At 39.8% G+C, this 25,792-nt stretch overlaps 1 protein-coding gene across 3 annotated transcripts in view; it reads right to left on the bottom strand.

Annotated features, from left to right (window-relative positions):
• LOC121191646 (copine-9-like) overlaps positions 1 to 25,792 on the bottom strand; it is a 71,018-nt gene that overhangs the window by 8,074 nt on the left and 37,152 nt on the right. For all 3 annotated transcript variants that reach the window (XM_041052929.1, XM_041052912.1, XM_041052921.1), the window contains exons 8-17: positions 14,686 to 14,749; positions 13,200 to 13,303; positions 12,630 to 12,734; positions 9,324 to 9,365; positions 8,948 to 9,023; positions 7,381 to 7,434; positions 7,045 to 7,106; positions 6,530 to 6,576; positions 4,497 to 4,678; positions 3,126 to 3,253 (exon numbers count right to left, since the gene is read on the bottom strand). In XM_041052929.1, coding sequence (XP_040908863.1) covers positions 3,126 to 3,253; positions 4,497 to 4,678; positions 6,530 to 6,576; positions 7,045 to 7,106; positions 7,381 to 7,434; positions 8,948 to 9,023; positions 9,324 to 9,365; positions 12,630 to 12,734; positions 13,200 to 13,303; positions 14,686 to 14,749 — 864 coding nt within the window. The remainder of the gene's footprint in view (positions 1 to 3,125; positions 3,254 to 4,496; positions 4,679 to 6,529; positions 6,577 to 7,044; positions 7,107 to 7,380; positions 7,435 to 8,947; positions 9,024 to 9,323; positions 9,366 to 12,629; positions 12,735 to 13,199; positions 13,304 to 14,685; positions 14,750 to 25,792) is intronic.

The following is a 25,792-nucleotide window of genomic DNA, read 5'->3' as shown; positions in this document are numbered from 1 at the left end:
CCATGGCAACCCCTTTGTTCTAGGATGCTGCTTCAACACCAGACCACTGAATTGTTTACTACCCAAATACAACCGTGAGCAACAGAGGGCCCCTTCAAAAATAACAAGTAGCAAAGGAAAAAACCTGCATGAGGAAAAAATAATGTGACCTTGCTTTTTGTTTTTCCCCTGCCCTTCACTCCCTTTCCAGCATGGGGTTTGCTGAGAAAAACAAATGAATATATCCACAACCTCAAATATCAGCCCTGACTGGATATAATGTCAGATGAGTTAGGAAGAGTGTTTCAACACGTAGGTGTGTGTGTGTGTGTGTGTGTGTGTGTGTGTCTGTGTGTCTGTGTGTCTGTCTGTCTGTCTGTATGTGTGTATTTCACCTGCTATATGTATATTTATTGTCGGTCGAGAGAATCTAATGCCAGCGATTTAGCTGTTCTACCTGACTGAACACAGCATTGATCTGTGAGTGTGTGTTTTTGAGTGTCTGTGTGTCTACAATATGTGTAAGTGCATGTGTATGGGATTTTAGCCTCATGTTAGAGTGATCCTGTGTGTGTGTGCGCGTGCACGTGCGTGCGTGCGTGCGTGCGTGTATGTTAGCACCTCTATCTTCTTGTGTTTTGTTTTTTTTCAGTGGCTGATCTACTCATTTCTATAATAGAAAAGAACAGCAACATTGGAAGGCAGAATAAAAAGCTGAAATATGTTCTATGATATGGGATAACAACACAGATTTTAAGACAGTCTCTCCAGCAGGAAGACGTACAGTTTTGAGCTGAAGAAGAAAAGTGTACTTCCTCACTTCCGTAAACCTGGCTGTGGTTGAGGGGCAGTTAGCAATGCAAATGGAGAAAAATAACAGAGAATATCAGACTCCATAGTTTTCTCTGGACCTTTGCCAAACCTGACCAGTGACAACATACGTAGCCACATGTTGTCACCGCTGGCTGTCGAGTTGGTGTCCAGCAAACAATGTGGGCTACATAGACAAATGGAAAGATCTGGTCTGATTAGGAGAGAAGGCATTCATCCCACTTTGGATGGTGCAGCTCTCATCGCTAGAAATCTGGAAGAGTTTGTTAGAAAGTCAGAGCTGTGACACGGCTCTCTGCAGTTTTCTTAGGGCTGTCATCCTCCCTAAACCCCACAGAGACTCTGCACCATGACCACTTAAATTAAAGAAACCAAAATCAACAAAGATGGTTAATTCATAAAAACCTAATACAAATGAATACGACTGCTATAATAGAACCAAAAATCAGGATAATTAAATGCGGACTACTAAATATTTGATTGGTGTCATCTAAATCCCTAGTCCACGATTTGATAGTGGCTCATCACACTGTTTAATTCTGCATTACTGAAACCTAGTTGCAGCCAAAAGACTATGTTAGTGTAAATGAATCAACACCCCTACTCATATTAATTCTTGAAACACAGGCCGAGGAGGAGGGGTTGCAGCAATTTCCCACTCCAGATTTATTAATCAACCCTAAGCCTAAACTAGTTATGACTCATTTGAAAGCCTTGCTCTTAGTCTTTCATACCCAGCTGGAAAACACAAAAAACAGTTCTACTAGTTAGTGTATATCTTCAAACTGCCCCTTACTCAGAATACTTATCTGAATAGGAGGTGTCTGTCTGATAATGCTGTAATAAATTAAAGAATTCCATTGTTTTTTACTTCACTGCCATGTGTCAATACAGTGGAGGATAGCTATCTCAACTTTACTCCCACACAAGTTGATGATCTTGTTGATATAGCAGCAGACTCACTGCGTACGGCTCTCGCCCTGTGTCGTGCCAGAACCACCTACTATTCATCATTAATAGAAAAAAATGAGCAACCCCAGGTTTCTTTTCAGCACTGCAGCCAGGCTGACAGAGAGTATTGGCTCTGTTCAGCCACTGTATTCCTTTAACTTTCAGAAGTAATGACTTCATGAGCTTCTTTACAAATAAAATCGTAACTGTTAGAGAAAAAAATGTATCACCTCCTACCCACAGCTGGCACAGATGTGTTGCCCAGTACGGCAGCCTTAGAATCAACTGTAATGCCAGTTTCCTCTGTTCTGGATTATGGTGACATTCATGCATGTAATGGACATATATCTGGAAAGGCATCATCATGTATAACATTCACCTCTGTGTTTGATTTTGATCATTGTATCATGACTACATCAGTGTAATTTACACTGTATGTTTTAACTTGATGGATGTCACTGAAAATACAGAAAGATTTGCGCCTGAACTTTAAAACAACTCTCTGTAAACTCACTGTCTAACTTTTTGTAATATGTTCTCTTCATTTCCATGCAGCTACCAGAGCAGATCATTAAGTCTGTTCTGAATCTGGCGAAACTACATTTTCCTATTATTACTACAACCCCATCTTGGGAATGGAATAATTTACAAGACAAACTTAATTTGGAAACACAGCCTTCGTACCAGACATTCAAATGCCACATTCAAAACACATTAAATCCACAAAACCAGTGTATTTTCTTTAAAAAAAGATTTTTCCTCCAAACTTGTTTTTGTGCCTTTTTCTTTAAAGTCTATGTATGTCATTGTACAGTAAATCATTGTAAATCTATATAATAAGTTTTAAAAATGTAAATTTTTTCATTGTCAGCAGACATAAGATTGTGTGTTTAAGTTCCAAATCAGCACTTTCATGTCTTGTCTCTATAAAAATAAGAGAATATCTAAACCACAAAAGGGACACGTCAGCCACAAGCAGTTTTTGACTGCAGATGTAGTCTGACATCCTCTGCGATATAAAGAGCCTCTAGATTCTAAATTTGAAATTAAATATACAAATAAAACGAATCCAAACTCATCCTCTTTTCAAGAAAGTTAATTTCTTGTTGCCACACTTTGAGGCAGAATCAAACTCATTATTAACTGACAGGATGCTTAATGCTGCAAATGCTGATTTGCACCCCAACAAATTCTCTATGTGGTGAAAAGGCTCCTCATGAGTCATGTTACTTTGATCAAGGCCTATAAATACAAAATTAATTTCCTGGGTTTGGATAAAAGAAAACAAAAACAGTACAATTTTACCCTTAGTCTAAAAGGTATAATTATATCCTAACTCTAACTAAATCAACTCTAAAACTTACTTTGCCACTTTGTTGATAACAGGTGCAAAGTTGGTGGGTCCGTACAGCTGCACTGTCCTCAGGCTCTGGAAATAGGCTTCCAGAACCCCCTCAATTCCCACACAGTTTGGATTATCGCTGTCAGCGCTCTGCAACAGACGGCACACGCATGAAATACACAGGGTGCATTCACACATCTAGCGTATGCAGTACAATCCATATTCTCATTCATTTTAAATTCGTCCTCTTTTTGTTTTACAAATTAGATCAGGATCACCAGCCTGTCCAGGGCACATGTCGACTTATTTTACTTAGTCCTTCCAATAAAAGATCATTAAACATACTTTAAATGTCAGCTGTGTGATAATGTTAGAATATTTCATCTATTTTCAGGAAACTTAAGAACTTACTCCCAAATAAATATCCATCCTTTCTGTCTCATAGAGGAATACTATGTTATGAAATTTTCTGGCTTCATTTTAACTTCCCTTCACTTGTGGGTGTATGGGGTCTTCAGAGGGCAATAAATAAGGACATTTCTCATTTCAGTTGGCAAGTTCAGGGACACAGTACATTAGCAAGTTCATGGAGGTTCAATGTTGGTCATGTAGAGGGGACTACACAGCAGCACTGGGAGGGATTTAAGACTCAATCTGTTATATAAATAAAGCTAAAAGGTAAAGTGGAGTTTTTAAAGGGCCACTCCACGGATATAACTCTGCACTTCCATAAAGTTATGGGATTCATAAGTGTTGTATTAAAAGAACAATTTTCAAAATTGAAGCGGCGGAGGCCAATAGATCCTCACATTTAGTCCCTCTTATGGGACAAGGGTCAAAAAGAAGAAGACAGTGAATTGCAGGTTTCAGAGACACTGTGAAAGGGTTTTGATAATTTTTTATTAGGTGTGAAATGGCCTGAAGGATGTGGTCAATAATAAAATAATAAAACTCTGTAATGATGAAAAATCCACAAGGCAATTTTAACCTGCCACATTATCACTGTTTATTCTCTGTTTATTTTTATCTCCACCATTTTTTCAGTAATTAATTAAAATAAGCAGCATCGTTAAAGGCAGTTACATTTAACACGTATGACAGAATAATCATGATTTTGGTAAGTACAGACTTGGCCCCACTTCAGCTTAGCATCTAGTGGTTTCTGAATGGTTGCTCTCATCCCTGAGGAGGATGCAAGGAGGATGTGTAGGGGATGCTGAGAGAGTCCTGCTGGCAGGCAGATGAGCCAACTTCTCAACTTGAGGGACCAGCTGTTGTCACAGCGACAACTCCTGGTCCAAACCACACCCTGCTATGAGTGAACTGTGCATGTGTGTTGCGTATGTGTGAATTCATATGTTTGAGTGTGTGTTCATGTGTATGTGTGTCTTACCAGTGGGAATGCATGGGAGATTTTGCCGTCAGGGGGCAGCTTAGCGCCGAAGCCATAGGCAGGAAAGAGCTTGTCACTGTCATAGTCCTGGATAATCTCACCCACTGCTTTCAGGGCCATGGCATACGCATTCATCTGGTAGGGACTCATATAGTGGAGTGAGGTGGGCTGGGATGGGTTACCTTAAAGGACACACACATACACACAAACACACACACTCAACAGTGAAGAGAATGATAAAACTGTATGTCTCTGAGGTGTCAAAAGATTCAGCCAACTAATGTCAAATGCCTCACTAGTGCCTACTTAAGACGTCTAGGATTTACACAGACACACAATGGTGACAGAAGGGTTGTGGTGTAGGTGTTGCGCTGGTGGTGGTAATTTCAATCAGTCATTACAAGTGTGGCATTGACGCAAATTGACAGGGCGTGTGTGCATAACATACCCTACACCTGATTTAGTGCACGTTCGCCACACCTACCTCTACATGTCATATCAAATACACACATGTGCCACAGCAGAACATGACACATTACAGTTTGACAGGTATCTAGGTGTGTGCATAGATAGGTTTTGTAAGTGGAGTGCACGTCATATTTGGTGCACTGCAGCAAACGGCAACACACCAACACGCCTAACATAGAATTTAGTGTATATCAAGACAGCTCACTGTGTTTTCCCCACTGTTCCACCAGGGGGCATTTGAAAAGTGCTCACTCCCGTGTAGCACTTCGCCACAGTGCATATAACATGCACCAGCACTGGGAAACACAGCTGTCCACCACTCGCACCAACACACATGCCTAGTCTATCAAACTGTAAGGTGCAGTTTGATATGTCTCCCTCCTCTTTGTCTGGTTTTGAAATGCACAGAAAACTATACGACCAATGTAAATAAAAGATCTCTGATGCCAAACAAATACTGTGTGCTTTATCTACATTTCCCTACAAGTCTCCCGAAAGTGGCAGAGCATTTACACTTTAATTGCAAAAGATACTGGCTATGGATGTGAAGAGCTATGTGAAGAATCGGGGCCGTAAAATTTGATAGTTGCAGCAAAGGAAAGAAGATACATTTCTGAAAATCAAAGGCTCATACAAACAGGATTATTATGGGGAGTTATCAGTTTATGCAATCATGTAAATGTCTTAGACAACTGCTTCAGTATTGGCAGCAGTAGAAAACACAGCTGAGTGTTACTGTCCTTTCCCCTTGGGAAGAGCCCGTCTGGACTCTCTCCTCCATTATGAGACGAGTGCCCTGCTTTTAAAGGGGATGAAAGGGAGGGGGATGATTTGATTAGCCACGATAGATGCCTGCACCCAACACACCTACTGGTAATGTATTTCCACAATCCCATCTAGCTCCCAACTGTGCCACAGGTGTACCGTGCACCTCTGGCCCTAAAAAATACCATCACACCCTGTGCACCTTGCACAGTTGACTGCATTTTTCCACCATGTGAAAATAAGAGCCTAAATGTAACAATCCATTCAAGACAGCAGTGTGCCCACCATCATTAGCGCGAGTGTACCTGCCATGAAAAATGAAGAAAGGTCATGTTACTTCACAGAGGAGAAAAGGGACAAGTGCCTTTCACACTGAAGTGTTATGCTCTTTCCTGTCTGTAATAACTGAAAACACAAAACTCAGGTTGTGTCATTTTAATAGTTGAGGCAAATGTTAATATCATCGGTTTTATAGGTATTTGGTCATGAACCAAAGCATTAGGCAAATTCAAATTTCGACAGAATGATGGCACTAGATGAAATGTCAGAGGATCATCAAAGTTATTACACTTTATCCTGAGGGACCTTGAATGGGTGTTGTGCAAGCCGCGAGCGCCCTGCGTCATGTTTGATGTAAGTTTGAAAGGGGTGGGGGATCAAATCTGATCTATGGGTGTTTTGATGCAATGGCTAGAAGGCAGTGAAGAGTTACAGCCTTTTACACACACGCACACCACTATAAAATGAAAATACCTGCAAGTGAATATCACGTATCCAAAGCACACCAGTCAGTGACTTACCATTAGATGCTGTGAAGTCTATTGCCACTGTGAAATTCAGCTGGGTTCTAATGCAAATGAAGTGGGAATCAAAGAGGAAAGCAAAAAAAGAGCATCACACACTTCAGTATACTTAGTACACACTCATGCACACCTCCACAATGAACTGCAATACAATCAGTATTCTGGTTCACTGGCTAATTAGTATGACAGGACAATATTTCCTTCACAGTCTCGAAGGTCAAATGAGGTGAAAGAAATGGAACCAGTAATTAAAAGTGAACAAACTGAATAAATGAGGTATTTACCAGTGAGATTTACCAGTCCAAATTCCCCCCAAAACCTGGCCCTTTCACGGCCAATGTGAATTCAGTGTGATGCTTACAAAAGAGCTTCTGGGAAATTCAGTCTAGTATCTTCAACTTCAGACACACACATACACAGACACACACACACACACTCACAAAGACACAAACAACCAAAATAGTGGCTATTGACGCTCACTGTGAGAGGAGGCTAATTATTATTCGACTCACCCTCCTCGGATGAAATCCACAAAGGTATACTCGGACTCCACTTTGAAGGACAGCAGAGTTACCTGGCGAACACACACACACACACACACACACACACACACACACACACACACACACACACACACACACACACACACACACACACACAGACACAGAGTGATAAACAAAGAGGGAGAGAGGAAGAGGGACCAGGGCCAGGTAGACAGGATGGCAAAATGACAAACAGGTGGCAGTAAAATCAGTAAGAGAGAAGCAGATGTAAGAGGCGATGATACCTGTATAAATAAATAAATAAATAAATATATATATAAAAATGGGAGAGGTGAGTGTACTCACAGTCCCAGAATTGATGTATTTCTTCTTCTTGCCTTTCTTTTTGGGATTTAAAACCTGCCGGTGATTAAAAAAGTAAGTTAATGATTGAGAGGATACTTGTAAAACCACTTCACACCCTGAAATGATGTTTAATGATGAACATGAATAATTCAGCTGATAACACTGACAACCCATGAATTGGAACTGATATTATGTTTAACTGTGTGTCTCTAGAGAGGAAAGAAGATAAAAAGTGACTTCAGGAGGTGAAGAGATTAAACCATCCATCCATCCATCCATTGATTTACTGTAATTGCAGATCTGAGAGGTAAACTTTCCCTGTATGTTTAGACACACATGTATATTTTTTGTGTTGACTGTTTCTCATTTGGTAAAAATTCTAGTTACTTATTAGTTAGTTATTGTTCTCCAGGGGGCGTGTATTTCAGGTTCATTCTGACAGTGTCTGTACTGTGCTTTGATTTGTGCAATACCTGTGTTGGCAGGCAATAAAAAAAACAACAACACGTACTATCACTTCAATAGAGCTGTGAAGTGGGAGGAGTTATTTTGGGTTCTCCTGGTTATGAAAATAAAAGTCACATTCATTTTTCAAAAAGGTCACATTTGGATCACTGCTCTTGTCTTAGATGGGCATGAAACATTCCTGGTTAAATCATCAGAACAAAAGATTAACAACCCTCTTAGTAAATATCTGGTTCTTTGAGAAACAGCCAAAGGCACAAACTTTGGCAAGAAACATCCAGTCACCAAGCTTGAAATTCTGTGACGAGCACTGCCAAAGACAGAAGGAGGGTAAAAACAACAGTGTTCAGAAAACCGAAAACATAGTCTGCAGCTTAAATCACTTTATTTTTCAATTCTCTGTCAGTTGTGGGTGAATTCAGCAACCAAGGCGTCTAAGGCTTTGTTCTCAACTGTAACAACAAATGGTTTTGAATTCACTATCACTCTGATACAAGTTAATGACTGGACTCTTGTCAATGGCAGCAGTGGCCGAGGCTCATGGGTAAAGTTTAAATAGTTTAAACTGGTGGCCATATCATGAACCAGGATGAATATTTCCAGAACCAGTAACCTGTCCCACTTAACTTGCCACACAGGCAAATAATCAGCTGGGGCCCAGCGATTTGTTAACCACTGCTTAGCCCCATATCTGGACCCATGAAAGTCCAGCAGCCAACAGTGCACATAGTTCTCCAAATGGTGACGGTTAAAGTCGTGAATGGTTATTAGCAGTGGAGGAGCCATGTTGAGCATAGTTACAAGAAAATGTTTTGTGAGACCATCCATTCAGCTGAATGTTGCATAATTTTGGTGTCCAGGGAAAGAATTACATCTCCAAAATGTTGTCAGCTTGTTTACTTTGAGAGCACCTGTATTTCAATCACTCAGTTTAGAAACGGTTGTATAAGTTTTTGCAAGGGTTATAGAGGCTTCTGAGTCTTTGGAGAGCCAACCAGCTGAAGTTAAATCAGAATATCAAAATTATCCAAATTGGGGTTACAAGGTCTTCAAATGACAAAAGCGGTGAAAAACAACAAACCACCCCCATTCTGTGTCTCACCTCATAGACATTGAATTGGTTCTGCCCCCGAGACAGCTCTCTGTAGCTGGTGGTGAACTCGCCAATGAAGTCATGACTGCAGACAAACAACACCCACACAGGCAGCTGAGCATGAACACTGATTTTATAATCTGAGATAAACTGTCATGTCTTTGTCTCTAGCCTCATCTCTTCCTCCATCTCTGTGACTGTCAGTCTCCCAGTTGATCTGCCTGATCGCTTTCCTTGCTGCATATTACTTCTTACAGTACACTTTGACAAAACTCTTCAAATCCTCTCCCACAGAATGTACACAAGGCATTTCATTTGCTTCTAACACCGGGGAGACATCACGGTGAATCATAAGGTTATAGTGAGTGGTTATCCACAGATTTACCTTCCATCCCGATCCCAGTCATACACGTCTACCTTCACAGTCCTGAAATAAATAGAAAATATATTATTTCTGAAGATTTGCCTTTTACCAGATTATCTGCTGTCAATAAAATGAGAACTAGAAGTTCTATGTGATTAATTTTTTCACGCCATCACATCAGGAACAGAGCAATTACACATTCACTGATTCAACAGTGTCACGCTGAAGAAGATTATTGGTGCAGCGGGAACAGGCCGTAACGTGAACTCTGAGCTACAAGGCTTATCTAAGCTTAGACTAGTTTCCAGAAAGTAAACATCAATTTCACATCTAGGAGAGAAAAGTGAAAAAGGCTTTGAAGTTTATGTTCAGTTCCATGAAAGTATCATACCAGCCATAAGTGAACAGCATCATCTACTATATGTTTGCCTGTGTTATATGAATGAAACTTAATTTGGTCATTGACAGTAATCAGCATAAGGCAGGGAAACTGCAGTCATGCTTTTACACTAAACTCTTACTGTACTAATTTCTCTGGGACACAAGTGATTTGCTTTGCAAGACACCATGGGACTCAAATAAATAAATAAATAAATTAAATAATGCAAATGAAGCGCCACAGTGATTTGCCAAAAAACTGAAAGTTTAACCTTTACCTGCTGTGGATACAAGCCTACAGAGCCCCCCCTCCAGGGTCGGCTGAGAAGAAAAAGGAGCCATGTGTGAAACTGTACTCTTACAAACTGTGCTCATGGATTTGTAATCCCTGCCCACGGTTTTGCAATGTGTGCTTACAGATTTGTATACCATTGCACACGTGTTTGCAAATGACTTCTTCATTCAGGTTTTGGATTGAAAAAGCACAATAAATATAAGATTACACAATGAAAGCTGTGAATCGTCCAATGCAAAACACAATATAGCAGAAAATCTACCCTTAAATCTAGATAAATTGGATTTACTCGGCAGATGCAGCTCTGTAAAATGTGCCATTCCTTGTCCCCTGAAGAAAGAAGTCATTTGCAAATCTGTTTACAAATCTTTGGGCATGGATTGTAAATCCAAGAACACGGTTTAGAAGCCGTGCATGGATTTTTAAACAGAGAGTACAGATTTAAACAAGGCTCTTTTTTTTTCAGCTGACCCTATAGGAGGTTTTCCCTAAACAAAAGTCATTGGTTGCTAATTTACACACTTGCTAATGACAAACCAACTCACTAGTGTGCAAGCGACCAATGAGAAGTGGCTGAGGCAATGACATCTGATTTCATATGTTTTCACTGTTATGGTGTTTTCAGACAGAAAGTGAAGTGAGTTTTGGCCGTTCACATGAATTTGACAGCTGGAGAGTTTGTACACTCCGTGTTTGTTTTGCCACTATCAGGCAATGTACTGACTGTCCACACATTAACTGTAAGCTAATTAGAAACGTATTCGCTGACTGTGAGTGTTTGTGTTCAGCTCAGACTCTGACAGATCTCAGAACTCACCAGGAACCTCAGTTCTTTCTCTCATTTTTCTCCAGTCTCCCATTTTTCCTCTTGTCTCTTTGCACTTATTTATAAAACTTAGATAAGTCCAGATTTTGTCAGTCAAGTTGAAACATTTTTGACTCACACATTTGAAAAGTCACCTCTCAAGTTCATCTCATTTTCTGTCTGAACACAGCTTAATAATGGTACTTCCACTCATGTGACTACCTGCATTTCTACTGCTAATGATAATAAACTACTAACACAACACATGCTAATAAACCATTATTTCTTTCCTTGTTAATGTTTTCTCTCAAGCAAAAGTACCACAACCTTGAAGAACTACTGACAATATTCAGCACTGAATATTGAATTGTTTTCACAGATTCCCATGACAAGACCAGAAGCGACAATGAATGAATACTAACAAGCATCATCTGTTTATCCAAAGCCTGTTTATGCACTTGCTGATTCCTCTGTACCATGGAGCTCCACTGTTGTCCAAAAGTTGTTAAAATATCAGTGACCCTCATGTTGGTGACCCTCAAAGGCTACACCAAATATTCATAAGTTCACTAAAATGAGCATCTGCAGCTAGAAACTGGTTCCACTAATTGGTTGCACTGATTCCTCCTGTTTGAGTAAGATTTGTTGAATATTACAGCGCCCAGCTGTTGTAGGAAATTATTTAAAACTGAACTGATTCATTTTTAAAGATCTGTGTCTTCAGTGGAAACATATGAACTTGGGGCTAGGAGCCACAGACAGGGCAGAAAAGCTATTGAGATCCAGATTAATGCACTGCTGCTTTTCACCACTGTCATGGGATTCATTGAAAATCAGTAATGAAATTAATTAATGAACGAATGAACTTCTCTATAAGCACAGAGGTTGTTCAAGTTTCCCACCAGAGGGTTGATCAAGAAGTTACTACAGAGACAGTGTTTTTTTGGATTCATGATCTGCGCACTTTATTGTCATATGGATTGGATAAAAACTTTACATTGTCCTGCTTTCTGTAATATGATTTAGGTTTGTTTTTTGTTGCAAGCAGTGCTGGAAGAAGTACTCAGATCCTTTACTAAAGTAAAAATACCAATACTGGTTCCAAGCTACTTCTTAGTGTGAGAATATTTTTGGATACGAGTTCTCCTATTGCCTACACTGAGGTGCTTGATTGTGTTATATAGCTCCCCTGGGCTCTGCTGTAACACTGTCTCCAGTTTGCACTCTATTTCCTGAAATGCATGAATTAAACTTTTCCTTTAGGATATGCAACTTTTGGGAAAAGAGCAAAAGATGAGTCTAAGATGAGTTAAACATTCAGATAACCCAGGTCCAAAGGGACGATAATTCACAAAAAAACTTATAAAAGATGACAAGGATGAGTAGAGGATAATGGTTCCTATTAGTGCAAGAGAGGCACTGTATGCACGTCAGTATGCAGTAGTATAAGCAGCGTGTACCTGGCAGTAAGTGGCTATCACAGCCGCCCAGCCTGACTTTGACACAGTGCTGTGAGAAAACTGAGTCAGTCTCAATAACACCAGTGCTGGTCCCTGGGACACCACGACCGACTGCTGGCATTATTCTGACCGACCCAGCAACAGGTGATGTCATTCACATAAAGAGTCTGCCTGTCTCCTGATTGGTTCTTTTGTGTTCCCCCCAGCTTGCTGCCTTTGTAAACAGCCATGAAAATTAGCTGGCCTATCAACATCCACACTCTGTGTATACTATGACGTTTCCCCTACAGGTGGATTCAGTGTCTAAATGGACATTAAATACCTCAGGGTGACAATTTATTCACTCTCCATTTGAATACATAATAGAGTTGTGCTAATTTTTTTCTGACCTGTCATAGTCTCCATTGCAGAGAGCTCTAACAGGGATGGTGAAGGGCTGCCACACAGGGTTCAGTGTGTTCTTGATCACCTCCGTCTTATGGCAGATGGTGAACCTGCCGGCAAAATAACAGATGTAAGGCCACAAAAGGGACAACACACTCAGATCAGACCTATGAAGATAAGCCCACAGCACCTACCTCCATCTCTTCTGCAACTCTATAAAATGCTTTGCAGGTTGCCGTGTCTTTTTATATCTGTTTAATTATGTCTGGGGGACACGACAGAATTGCAGATGGAGATTCATTGCTACAAACATCGCCCCGAGGCAGAGCGGTGAAAGAATGCAATAATCCTAAAAGATTGATATATCAATATCACCTAATGAGGTAAAACTAACAGCTACAGATCTGTTCAAAGCACATTATCTGTTCATATCCAAATAATGTACTTATTTGCATTCCTGCTAGCAGTCCATGAATGCGCCACATACTGCTATCATCTCAGGAGTGTAACAGCGGCTGGTTTAATGTTAAAGACAGAGCTGGATATTTGAACCCATCGCGGACGCCCAAACTCACGTTCCATCCTCGTTACTGCGGTAGAAAACCAGGAAGGGGTCAGACTTGCCAAAAAAGTCTTTCTTATCCAACTTGTTGGCACACAACTGCATAGTAGCAATATCCTGAGAGAAAGACAAGCAGTTTTAGTTAAACATTAATAGAATTATTCTGATGCAATTTCATTTCTAAGTCAGCAACTTGTTTTCTTCAGGAACTCATTTCTTGGCGGTAAAGGCACAGGGTTTTGGGGGACTCGGGCACAAGAATTTTGAAACAAGGCTCCCTCTGAATACAAAGTAATTGGCAGTGTAAAAACTCATGCATAATGGTGATGCAAATGTGGATAAGGATCCCAAACACCAGCCGTCGGAACGGCTTAATAACAACTGCATACATAGATTACAGTGATTGCAATCCTGTGTTTCATTTAAATTACACACTTTATTAGTGGGAGAAACTGATTTTATTATGGGATGTCTGTAATGTAGTCACAGAGGCAGCGGGAATAACTTCATACATATGTATGCATGGTTACAGCAGTTAATGAGGAGCTGTGTTATTCCTGCTTCTGTGTTGAGATTCGTAGGACGAGAGAGGATAGATAGATAGATAGATAGATAGATAGACAGACAGACAGACAGACAGACAGACAGACAGACAGACAGACAGACAGACAGACAGACATAGATAGATAGAGAGATAGATAGATAGATAGATAGATAATGAGGCCTTTCAGTCATTGCCTCCAGTGGGAAGGCATCATGGGAAACCTAAGCTTGTCAATGACAGATAGGGGTTGTCAGCCTGCATACACACTCACATTCACACTTATCAAAATTTCTGAAGAGCATTTGGATCGTGTCAGGAGAAAAACCTCCCAGAGTAACGATGGTAAACACAACCAAGATAAGCCTGTTAACACAATGGTCTCTGGAGCACGCGCACGCACACGCACACATGTACGCACACATATGTACACACATATACACACACACACACGCACACACACGCACACATATATACACATATATACACACATATACACACATATACACACACACACACACACACACACACGAAGGAAATTCAGTTAGTATCTGACTGCCTAGTTGGTATTAATATATCATTGTGGCAGGGGAAGGGAAAATTGGAAGAGAAAAATCACTTAGTTCATAGCAGGAAACCATCTTGACAGTTAATTTTAAACACATTTAGAGAAGTGTGGAAAGGTCTGGGTAACACAGCATCGGTGTTTATCAGTGCTGAACACCGAAAAAATAAAATTGGAGTGTGGGTATCCAGATGAAGTGATCTGCAGGTTAAACTCATGCACATTTATTACATTTTGTGATCCCTTTTTTGATAGACTGGCCCATCACTGAATGCTTTCCGTGTATTTGTGTATGTGCATGCCCCTGTGTAGGTGTAATATTCCAGCAACACTTAGGTTGTTTGCATGCTTGTTTGTGTGTGTATGTATGTGTGTGCATGTGTGTGTACTGACCCTGCAGTTACTGAGCTCCTCTGCAGTAAAGATAATGACTCCACACTTCTTCCCTGGAATCCCACTGAGAGATTGAGAGAGAGAGAGTGAGAGACAGAGAGAAAGATTGAGAAAGAGGGTAATTGTAGCATGACATAAATTATACAATTGCCAAGCAGATGTCATTCATAGCTATAAGCTGTTATTATGACAGGTGACAGCACAGAATGCAGATTGTTTCTGCTCTTACTTTCTAATGTGCGCGCCATTACTGACAATGGAAGCTTTTGGCTCTTAGCATCCATTTACCATCTTTTTACATATTCCATCAAACAAAATCACATCCGTCTGAATCAGGCACCTAAATTCCAGGGCTTTTAAGCCCATTTAGGACACACACACACACACTATGACTCCTGCAGTATTCTGAAAATGGTTTCAGCGTATGCTTTTTAAACTGCTATCATTTCAGTAAAAATTAAACATTTCCCCTTCTTCAGTAAAGCAAGTTATTTGATAAAATGACTCACTCTTCTTTTTTTTTTTTTGCTAGGGTAATTTCTCAGAGTATAAATGCTGGCAGCTACACATCTCATCCGGCCACTGAGTAGCTTCACTGGAGCAGCTGGAGGTTACATGACTTGCTCAAGGCCACTTCAGTGTGGGCAACAATGGAGGCACAAGATCTTTTACCTGCCTGTGCAGATTTATCCAACCAGTCCAGGATACCAAACCAAAACCAGAGCACAGCAATTCAATATTTGCCAATGTTAGTGCATGTTTGACATGGTCAGCTTAAAAAAAACAAAAAAAAAACTTTTGTTAACAAAACAAAGTTGTTTGCAATTGTTTCTCACCAAAATGCACTGTTTGTCTTTTCTTCATCATAAAACCTTTACAAAAGCCATTTCACTATTTTAAATTTGCATTGTTTTCATCCATGTTTGCTAACCACTAGCAGCATGCTCAGTTTTTGCCTGTCTTTCCTGGAATATTCTGGGAAATTTAAAATTAAGAATAACTGCTTTTAATATTACTGGATCATATTCTTTTCTGTAAATGGTTCTTTAATATTTTTTTTAGGATAAAATGAAAAGTTCCAATTCAGAGGAATGACTCACACACACAAGAACAAAAATGTTCCCAGGTGTGCACCTGTATGAATCCCTTCCATCAAACCCTCAGTCAGTTCTTTTCTACTATGTTTTCAAGGTCAAAGCTTGTAAAGGTTGTGGGGGTTTTTTTTCGCTTTCCTTTTGTTTCTCTCCCATTAAATTTAAAGTCTTAAAAAAATATAACTGACTGCAGTGAAAGACCTCCAAACTGTCACAAAACAGAAATAAATTGAGGAGGAAAAAAACAGAATGGATGTTTATAGAAGAGACTGAGAGAAGAGAATGAGAGAAGAAAAATGTGACTGTCAGGGACAAAAGGGCCAAGCCTGACTGTTACTTCATTATAGTTTCCTAAATCAGAAGATGTGGTTAAAAGGGATGAAAGAGGAGGAGAGAGAGGAAGAGGAAATGACCAATGAGGAGGAAAAAAGGGTGTTAAAAGAAAGACGAGAGAATGGAAGGGAGGAAAGGCGGCCTTAGAAATACTGGTATGCAGCCAACAGTCAAATAACATTTTAATTAAACTTTTGATATGTAATAATAATAAATTATGTTAGCTGGGGTTTCATAAGATGGACTGGAATGAAAATAGTTGTAACCATTATGTAGAACCTACTCACCTTAGCCTGAGCAACTGTGAGGTTTTTGAAATCAACAGTGATTATTGCCACAGTGAGGGATTAAATTAAAAAAAAAAAAAAAAAAAAGCAACAGGAGTCTGCTCTCTGTGTGTGTTTCTGACACTTGTTGTGATGTGGTGCTTTCATGTCCTGGTGGGAATCTGAGATCTAAGCACTCTAAGCCAAGATGCATCTAAGACTAGAGATCATGACTGATAATTAAAATCAAAGAGAGAGACTCGCAGCCACCTCCATCAGCTAATCTTAATATTTCTTTACAAAGGAAAGATCATCACAAGATTAACTTTTAACTGTCTCCTTATATTTCACTCGTTTGTATGCAGGAGTGGACTGGGATTACACAGCAGCACCCACACAGACCATGTCACAAGAACAAAGTGTAAGCAGAGATTTAATTTTGTAAATGAACTATTTTATTTGAAGAATAATACATGAAACAGAAACCTCTCGATAACTATAATAATTACAATAATATATTGATTCAGTTGTGAATGTTATAATTGTTTTTTTTAATTGGTCAGATCAGATTCTATAGTAAATGTAGTTTTTCAATTCAAACTGGACAATCTAACACCAAATACAGCACCAATGTACAGTTGTACATAATTAACTAAAATCTGAGTATAAATAGATATCCTTAAATTCTGGATGCAAATATCATGCAGTCTGTCAGGAAAGTGAAATGTCTCTGACTTCTGTGCCAGGACCATGATCCAAACCAGACCTCAAGGTCCACCAACCACCGACTTAGAGAAAAACAAGCTGAAGCTTTTGGAACATCTTAACATGAACATCACTGAAAATCTGTGGGTAGAAGTTGTGCAGAACCTGCTGTGTGTGAAAAAATATCTCAGAACTTGAAGCGAGCTGCAAAGAAAAGTGTGTGAAAAATCCTAAATCAAAAAAATAAAGACTCTTAGCTGAAAAAATAAAATAAAAAAAGAACAAAAATAAAAGTAAACATTTGCAAGCTGTGACATCTGCCAAAGGGGTGGTCTACAGTCCTTGTAGGAAGTATAATTCATCGGAGGTGGTTCATCTTGGATGTTGGATAATGCGTCTTTGTGCTCTTTTGGGAGCTTTTCCTTGAACCACTTTTAAAGAACATTCCAGTTCATAGCACAACAGCTGATCATACAGAGACAGTAAATACACCCTGTTGCAGCTGCTGTTGTTTTCTACTAAGTGGCACATGGCACAACTTGTGGGACGACGCTTCGCTCATTTTTCTTTTACACACATTGAAGATGAAACAAAGTCAAAAGTGAGTGTGAGTGTGTGGTTGCACACACACACACACACACACTCACACTCACCTACACAGACCAAAGAAATGTTTTGATTAATTTCAGAAATGTCCTGTGTCCCTGTTTGATAGCTGTGTTTCCTCCAGGGTTAAGCTGATGTATAAACTCACCCAAGCTGAAGGTCATCGTCAACAACATGGACGACTGAGGCTGCTGACTGTTTGACTGCACCTGGATAACTTGGACAGAGCCAGGCTCAAACTGCCATCAGGTCAGCTGACGTACAGCACAGTGTGTTATTTGGGCAGTAAGGGACTCAGATAGCAGCCGTGTGCTATAACTCCAACATGAGCAGTCATCCCTGGTGCCTCTCCAGCCCTCTGATCTGATCCTTTGCAGTGAAAGAAAATTTTTGTAAGGCGTAAAACAAATATCTAGGTAAGATGGTAACTTCAGGGTGAATCTGTTTTATTAAACTTTTAGCACACACACGCCTCTGAGGCCCGTAAAGGTCGAGTGCTGATACATCTTGCAAGCCTGCCAAAAATGAACAATGTGTAGAGAGCCTGTCTATGGACCTGGAAGGTCAGACTCAATGAAAAAATCTTAACATGTTATCTATTTCAAATAGAGCTGCACATGTGATGCTAACATTTCATCAGCAAAGGTTTATTAAGGACAGTCTACTACACGCTGCTAAAACTGGATCAATTTAGTCAGTTCTCCGACTTTAGTGGACCAAAGGTCATTTGATCAGTTGAGACAAATTAGTTTGGTAGTCTGATATTTGGGGTCAGATCTTCTCATTGACTGACTGTCTGAAGTCTATGATCCACAGACATCAGAGGACATGTGGTGTCTCCCCTTCTGATGCTCTGCCAGGCCTCAACTGCAAACTGACCTTTTGCCTTTGGTCTGATTTTCAGTGAGTGACACACCTGCTCAGCTGGACTGAGGTCAGGTGACTGTCTTTGTTGGTCCAGACCATCCCACTGCTGGACCATAACAAACTCCCTGGCTGCATCACTGGCTGTAGTTTAAGATGATCATCTTCCTGCTCTGTCCTAACTTTGGCAGGAGGCTGCAGCTGCTTCTCTGTTCACTTGGTGTGGATGTGAACACAAAGTGCTCAGTTGGTGCTTTAATCTCAGTCATTGTTTCACTTCAGATCAATTAAGATCCACACAGAACCAAGGTAACTAACATCTTACTGCCCAAATAACACACTGTGCTGTACGTCAGCTGACCTGATGACAGTTTGAGCCTGGCTCTGTCCAAGTTATCCAGGTGCAGTCAAACAGTCAGCAGCCTCAGTCGTCCATGTTGTTGACGATGACCTTCAGCTTGGGTGAGTTTATACATCAGCTTAACCCTGGAGGAAACACAGCTATCAAACAGGGACACAGGACATTTCTGAAATTAATCAAAACATTTCTTTGGTCTCCTGTACAACAGGAGCTGCAACAAAGTCTATTTACTGTCTCTGTATGATCAGGATTGGTGCTATGAACTTGCCAGTTTCTTCATTTACAATTAAATGAATGTAAAAGTGTTTCAAGGAAAAGCTCCCAGAACAGCACAAAGACACATTACCCAATGTACAAGATGAACCACCTCAGATAAAGTTTCAAACTTTTGCTGCTGCCACAGTTACATGTTAATGTTAATGTTTTTTTTTTTTTTTTTTAAATAATATTCAAGTTCCTTGAAATAAAAAGTTATAGTGAATTTCTCAGTTTTTTTTTCATTACCAGGTATTAATCTTATGGTACATTATACCTTGATACCAACTGGACCTTGATATCAAGACTCTACAGTGTAATTCCCCTTGTCTTCTTAGCCTGTAATTACATATTTATGTCAGATAATTAGCATTTTATTGATAGTCAGTATTTCCTGATAAAATGCACTGTATCCAGAGTATTACCTCATTCTCCGATAACTAACCTCAACAGTCGAGCAATGACCAACTCTGCAGTTTCATGAGGACGGTCGCTCGGATACAGTTCTGGACAATTTTATTTCCACAGATAGACTAACACAGTGGTTCATGTCACTGAACTCCTTTGCTTTCCATCAGCATTGGTTTCATTCAGTGGGTTCAATGTCTGGATTCAAACTTCAGTCTGAAGCTCAAAGAGCATTGAACAGCTAGAGCCAATTGTGCTTTTGAAAAGCATGAGAGACAGCCATTGTTTCCATAGCTGACAGCTCCAGTGGCAGCTACATCACACTGTATGGCACGGCCGCAATGTGTGTGGACCTTGATATCAAGACTGCTTTTTAAAAAAAAAAAAAATCCCGCTCCTTCTTAAACACGCATACGCACACACGTCTGAAGCGTACATTATGTGGTAATAACAATGGTGCTGAAGATGCTATGCAAATTTTCATTTCTGACTCAGTTCAGCTCAGTTTGAATGTTTTGTGTATGAAAGTAAGAATGAATAAGTCGCTTTTGCAATTTTCATTATTAGTTATTATTCTTTTATAGCTGCCCTCCATGTGCTTTTCTGAAGACTGACTGTGTTGTGTTTTCATCTGCCGCCTTGGGTTGAAGTGGTGCCCAAATTAAAATATTTGGAAACAGGGGGCCTGAGGCAAAGCCAAGAGGCAAAGCTGCTGTCCACTGACCCTGAATATTTCAGCTGTGTCCCAGTTCAGTGTCACGATAAAGCAGAATAAAGAACAAAGGCCCCATCAAAGGACCCCTGACACAGATTTATTTAGCTTTGATAGTAAAGAAGAAGAAGACGGAACGAGACAACTGACAGAAGGTTTAAAAGAAAAGAAACACAAAGTGATCATGTATGAAAAACTGAGTTAAGCACACAGAGAAAAGAGGGAGAGAGGAACCAAAGTATGATGAAAATAAAGGGAAATCCAAAGAGAGTATGTGTTAGCCACTCTCATGCATCCACAGCCTTCAGTGACGTAGTTTCAAAGTCGATGGATTCTCTCACTCATGCTGCCCACCAGCTGCAGCAGGCAGCGACAGGGAGAGAATTATTTATGAATCTATCTACACAGTGTGTCCAACTGCACACCCGCCAGCTAGCCCACTGGATACAAGAACTGCCTAGACTCTGGAGTATCTGTCCGAGCCTTGACTGCTCACTGACTACAGAATATTAATGACATGCTGTTCCTCCGCTAGATATTACTAGTCTTTATCCTGTTCTGTTGCTCATCATGAGATGCATCTGAGGCCACAGAGAGCTCCATTAGACCTCTGCTTTTGAGACTTCAGTGTGGTGTTTACATCGCTGTAAGATGGAATTATATGATCCCACAGAAACGATACAGTCTATGTGTGTTGATGTGGCATTTTTGCAAAATCATCCACAGTACCTACGCAAAATACCATCAAAGTGAGGCAGCTGTGAGCTATTTCATAAGCTGCCATCTGCTATTAATGAAGTGACATGAGGTATGGTCTCCTGACAGAACGCAGGTTAACCTTGAGGTCGTAGCTGTCATTTGAAAAGTTCACAGAGTGCCATCCATGAGTGTATGCAGCCTGTTTTCTTTCTTTTTTTTCATTTTTTTTTTCTGGGAATCTACCCAACACAGTCAGTGGCTCAGGCCAGACTCTGACTCTGACTCTGGGATTATCAAAGATGGAAGGCTCACTGCGCACATTTTTAATTCTGACCAAACAATACAGGATGTGATTTCAGGGATTAGTTCACGGAAAGTCTTTGGAATAACAGCAGAGCCTAGGTTAGTGATGCACAGTCACATATGTAGGCAGTAAATAAATGATTTGCTGTATTTTGGAGCAAGGCCATTTAATGTTTTTTTTATGAATCAAAAGAACATTGACAGTTATGTACACTGGTTAACACAGGGGTGATGTGGGGTGTTCATATCTCTTGGTGTTATGGTTTTGGCAGCAGCACCAGTTGGAGGCAGTACAGGGAGCACTGACTGATAACAGGGTGAGGGAAATTACATCATGTACAACTTTTTGCAGATCAACAGGAGACAAGACATCAATTTAGAAATTTACTTGAGTTGAAAAGAAGCCTGACTGAACAACAGACCTGCTTCAAATACTGTGCCAAGATTATAGGCAGTCTGCTTAACATTTTTCACACACATTATCTTCTGATTCATCACAACGTTTAATGGTCAGGTAGGCAAATAAATCAGCTGTGTTCTGTTATTGGATTTAAGTACATCGGTTTTGCAGTGAAAAAGAACATTGCAGATTTGTAAAACATGACTAAGAGAATTCATAACTATAGTAACAAATCCCTTGTCCTTATGAAATACAAATCTTAATACCCAACCCTATATATCTATAAATGACCTATAATATCTTTTAATAGCCTTTGTAGCATTTACTAAAACGAGAAAGAAAACTATGATCCACAGTTTTTCTAGATAGTTTCACTGTTTATTTTATTTTAAGGAATATTATTATTACTATTATAGCTGTTGTTACTACTATTACTATATACTATTACTTTTATTACATGACATGAATGGTGTTGCACCAGTCTTAACTATATGATGATAAATGAATGCAGATGTGTCCATAGAATCTGCCAGCCTGCATCTAAGTAAACATCACACCTGTCGCCCCACACATAGATTCAGCTGATCAGCTGCCTGGACAGGACCAAACACACAAACAAGCTGGAACAAGCTGTGACAGAAAAGCCAAAGGGGGATACATCACCGTGTGTGACATCCCTGAGTTACCTTCTGCATGTCACACTGGATATCTGTTGAGACGCACATCATGGATTCATCTGCAGAGCACATGTGTAAGATTTAATGTTTTATATCCTGACAGACGCTTTTTAACTTACGTAAGTCCCTAACTTACGGGACTTACTTTGCACATACTGGATGAATCTGGGTGATATAAGACAAGAGAACATGTGATGGACTGTGTGGCCTCCCTGGCCCCTTTTCAGTGTGTTCAGTTGGTGCAGACACACACATACAAGCACACAGTTGTGTACAGCACAACTTCTAAATATACAAAACGCCAAATGCAGGCTAACAGAGGGATGATGTTGCTCTCCTGCATGACTGGTCAGGTTGTACAGCAAAAAAAAAAAAACAAGTCAAAAACATATCAGCCTTAACATGCAGTATTCGCCACATGCTATCACTGTATTGGCCTGAATATTCGAAAATGGGAAATTCCACTTTTAAAAAGCAGGAGCCATATTGTATTTAAGGACTAGATGTTTAAGTATTTAACAACAGATATTCTTTTTCAGCGTCTTATGTTGGGGCCAATATGATATTTATGGCATATCAGGTCAAGGCCTCCTGGTGCTACTGCATCAGTGTTGTCAGTGGGGAATTTTTACAAAGAAAAAAATATATTTTTGTATTTTTATATTTTTTCTTTAGTTCACAATCACTGACATGGTTTTAGCCTACTATTCCTGGTTCTATCATTATTTTCTATGTTCCTTTGTGCTTTTGAGTTTTATTTTGGTTTTATGATTTAAATGTAGAAAGAGCAAAACAAGAAAATATAAAAATAATAATTTGCTATTGTTCAGTCACACCTGAACAAAGATTAACAACAAAAAAGTACCTGATAGAATAACACATGGAGAGTAGTCCATAAGATCTATCACATGAAAACATCAAAAAAATCCACACTGAAAAAATGATAAAACCTAATTCTGAATGAAAACAGCCAAATGTATGAGATCATCAACATGTTTGTGCAGCTCTGTTTGCAGAAACTGTCTCATCACTCACTGCTGATCTTATCCAAAAACTGTATCACCCTACTGCAAATCCTTTGTTGCTTCAACAAGTGGTGCTGCTCACAGATTAGAGGTGTTGTCTGTATCCGTGACTATAACAGAACAACACTGTCACATTATTTGCCAAGACACTCAAAGCAGGAAAGCATGAAACTATCTCAAAGCTAATTTCTGCTTGCTCAAACGGAGCCGTTTGCCAACATGTCTTTGTTTTACAAGATAAAGTAACAACTAATTCTTGCCAGTTGGAAGATGCACTGTTGTAAATCTGTTTTGATTCATCTGCTGTGAAGCCCAAGTTTTCATTGGAAAATTGGAACTGATAAAAACAAAGACTTTCCTTTTAGATATATATAAATATTTTTTACGCTTTCACACACAGTAAGAATCAGTGCTTCAGGGTGGTATTCACCAAGACTGAACTCAGAAAGGTGCAGTGGAAGTTTAGAAACTTCACTGAGGAAAGTATAACTATAATCATATTTGCAGCAGAGGCGAGATTAAACGTCACATATTAGATTTTTGGCCTGATAAGGTTTAACATTCCCTACAGAAGAAGAAAAGCAGCAGCAGTGTGTTCTGTCTTTGTGTGTGTTACAGCAGAGCAGGCTAGACTAGACCTGAGCAGCCACACCAGATGGCAGGTGACGGTTCTGTAGGACACAGACCACAGGGGACAGAAAATGACACTGATGTGTGTGTGTGTGTGTGTGTGTGTGTGTGTGTGTGTGTGTGTGTGTGTGTGTGTGTGTGTGTGTGTGTGTGAGGGTCAGAGACAGATTGGAATCTTAGAGCAAAAAACTGTATTACTACTCAGACTTGAAGCCAGTGTTACTAGGTGGAGTCACTGTGTATCTGCCAAACCTAATGATAACTGACACCAGCTAAATCATCGTAATAAAACTAACTGAGTGCTCATTAGCGATCAACACACCCTGCTTTAGCTTAAACCGCTAGCTGTCAACTGTTTAAAGTGCCAGCTTAATGTGAGGCAGTGGAGAGTGACAATCAATCAATCAATCAATCAATCAATCAATCAATCAATCAATCAATCAATCAATCAATCAATCAATCAATCAACCAACCAACCAACCAACCAACCAATCAATCAATCAAATTTTACTACAGACTCTGGGTCCAGATAAAGCATAAGACATGGTATGGAAAAAATGGAATAAATTACATACAAAAAAAAAAAAAAAAAAAATCCTACAAAGAGACAACTGTACAAATGTTTGTAGACATGGGATTAGTAGCCCATGAAATTTTTTGGAACAGTTTGTAAAGTATTGACTTCTGCAGCCACAAACATTTCACTTGCACTACATCAGCTTAGTTTCCTTGGTAATATCCTCATGGTATCAACAGGTGTTTTCTGGCCAGACTTCTGCAGACGATCAGCAGCTCCTCGTATACATAGCAACGTATAAAGAAAATAGTTAGCAGAAATGTAATATGACATTTTATAACTTATATAAGAGCACAGCATGGGTTGCTATATACAACACATACTCTGGCAGAGTAGTTCATGCTCAAAAACAATGGAAGCAGGAGGCTCAGAGTGGCAAGTTGTCATTTTACATGACCATAGTTCAAAGAGCAAACAAACAAAAAGAGGTTTGTAAGGAAAAAGGATTTACTGGAGTTATTAGTGCAGGTATGAATCAGTATACAGCATGTGACCATAATACAAACAGATGGAGAACTTTTCATCGTGCAAACTGTCAGGTTTCCAACCGTAAACGCTACAAAACAAACCTCTTTCCTTCAACACCCGCCTGCAGACAGGAGTTGAATACAACCCCTACAATTCCTGGGAAGCCAAAATAGGATGTGTGAGCCATCAATAGCTCCTACACATGGTGGCCAATTCTTAAACCTTCTCTGTGTTTGACATCTGTATAATTTCGGTCAATATGATTTCCTATACAGAGGAGTACACCTTTTTCAAGCAATCACAGGCAGTTGAAATGTCATCTCCAAACAGATGTGCAACACTCCTGCACTCTGCGTTGAAAGCGAGTTTCCACAACATAACATCAGCTCTTCTTTTGGAGTGGCACAGATAAGCGATAATTAGTATCCACTTTCTCCAACCCAGAATTCAGACAGCAACAGATACACTGAAATGTTTCTGTGGACGTTCAGAAATTTTTTATCCCCTGGTTGTCGCTAAAACCAGAAACAGCACTTTTACATCAGTCGTCCACTCTCTTCTGGACCCTAAGGGATGGTGAACAGCGTTGCACGGTAACACACAGCAACATCTGAAACACAAACAGTGCGTTTTTGTATTTTCCTTCAGTTTGCCCACTTTACAATGTTGTATTTCTCCTGAAATATTTTGTTTACATGAAATAAAACGTTGCAATAAGTTAGTT

This window comes from Toxotes jaculatrix, chromosome 2 (genome assembly GCF_017976425.1).
Source record: "Toxotes jaculatrix isolate fToxJac2 chromosome 2, fToxJac2.pri, whole genome shotgun sequence".
Taxonomy (NCBI): Eukaryota; Metazoa; Chordata; class Actinopteri; family Toxotidae; genus Toxotes; species Toxotes jaculatrix.
This window is presented reverse-complemented; position numbering and strand designations above follow the sequence as displayed.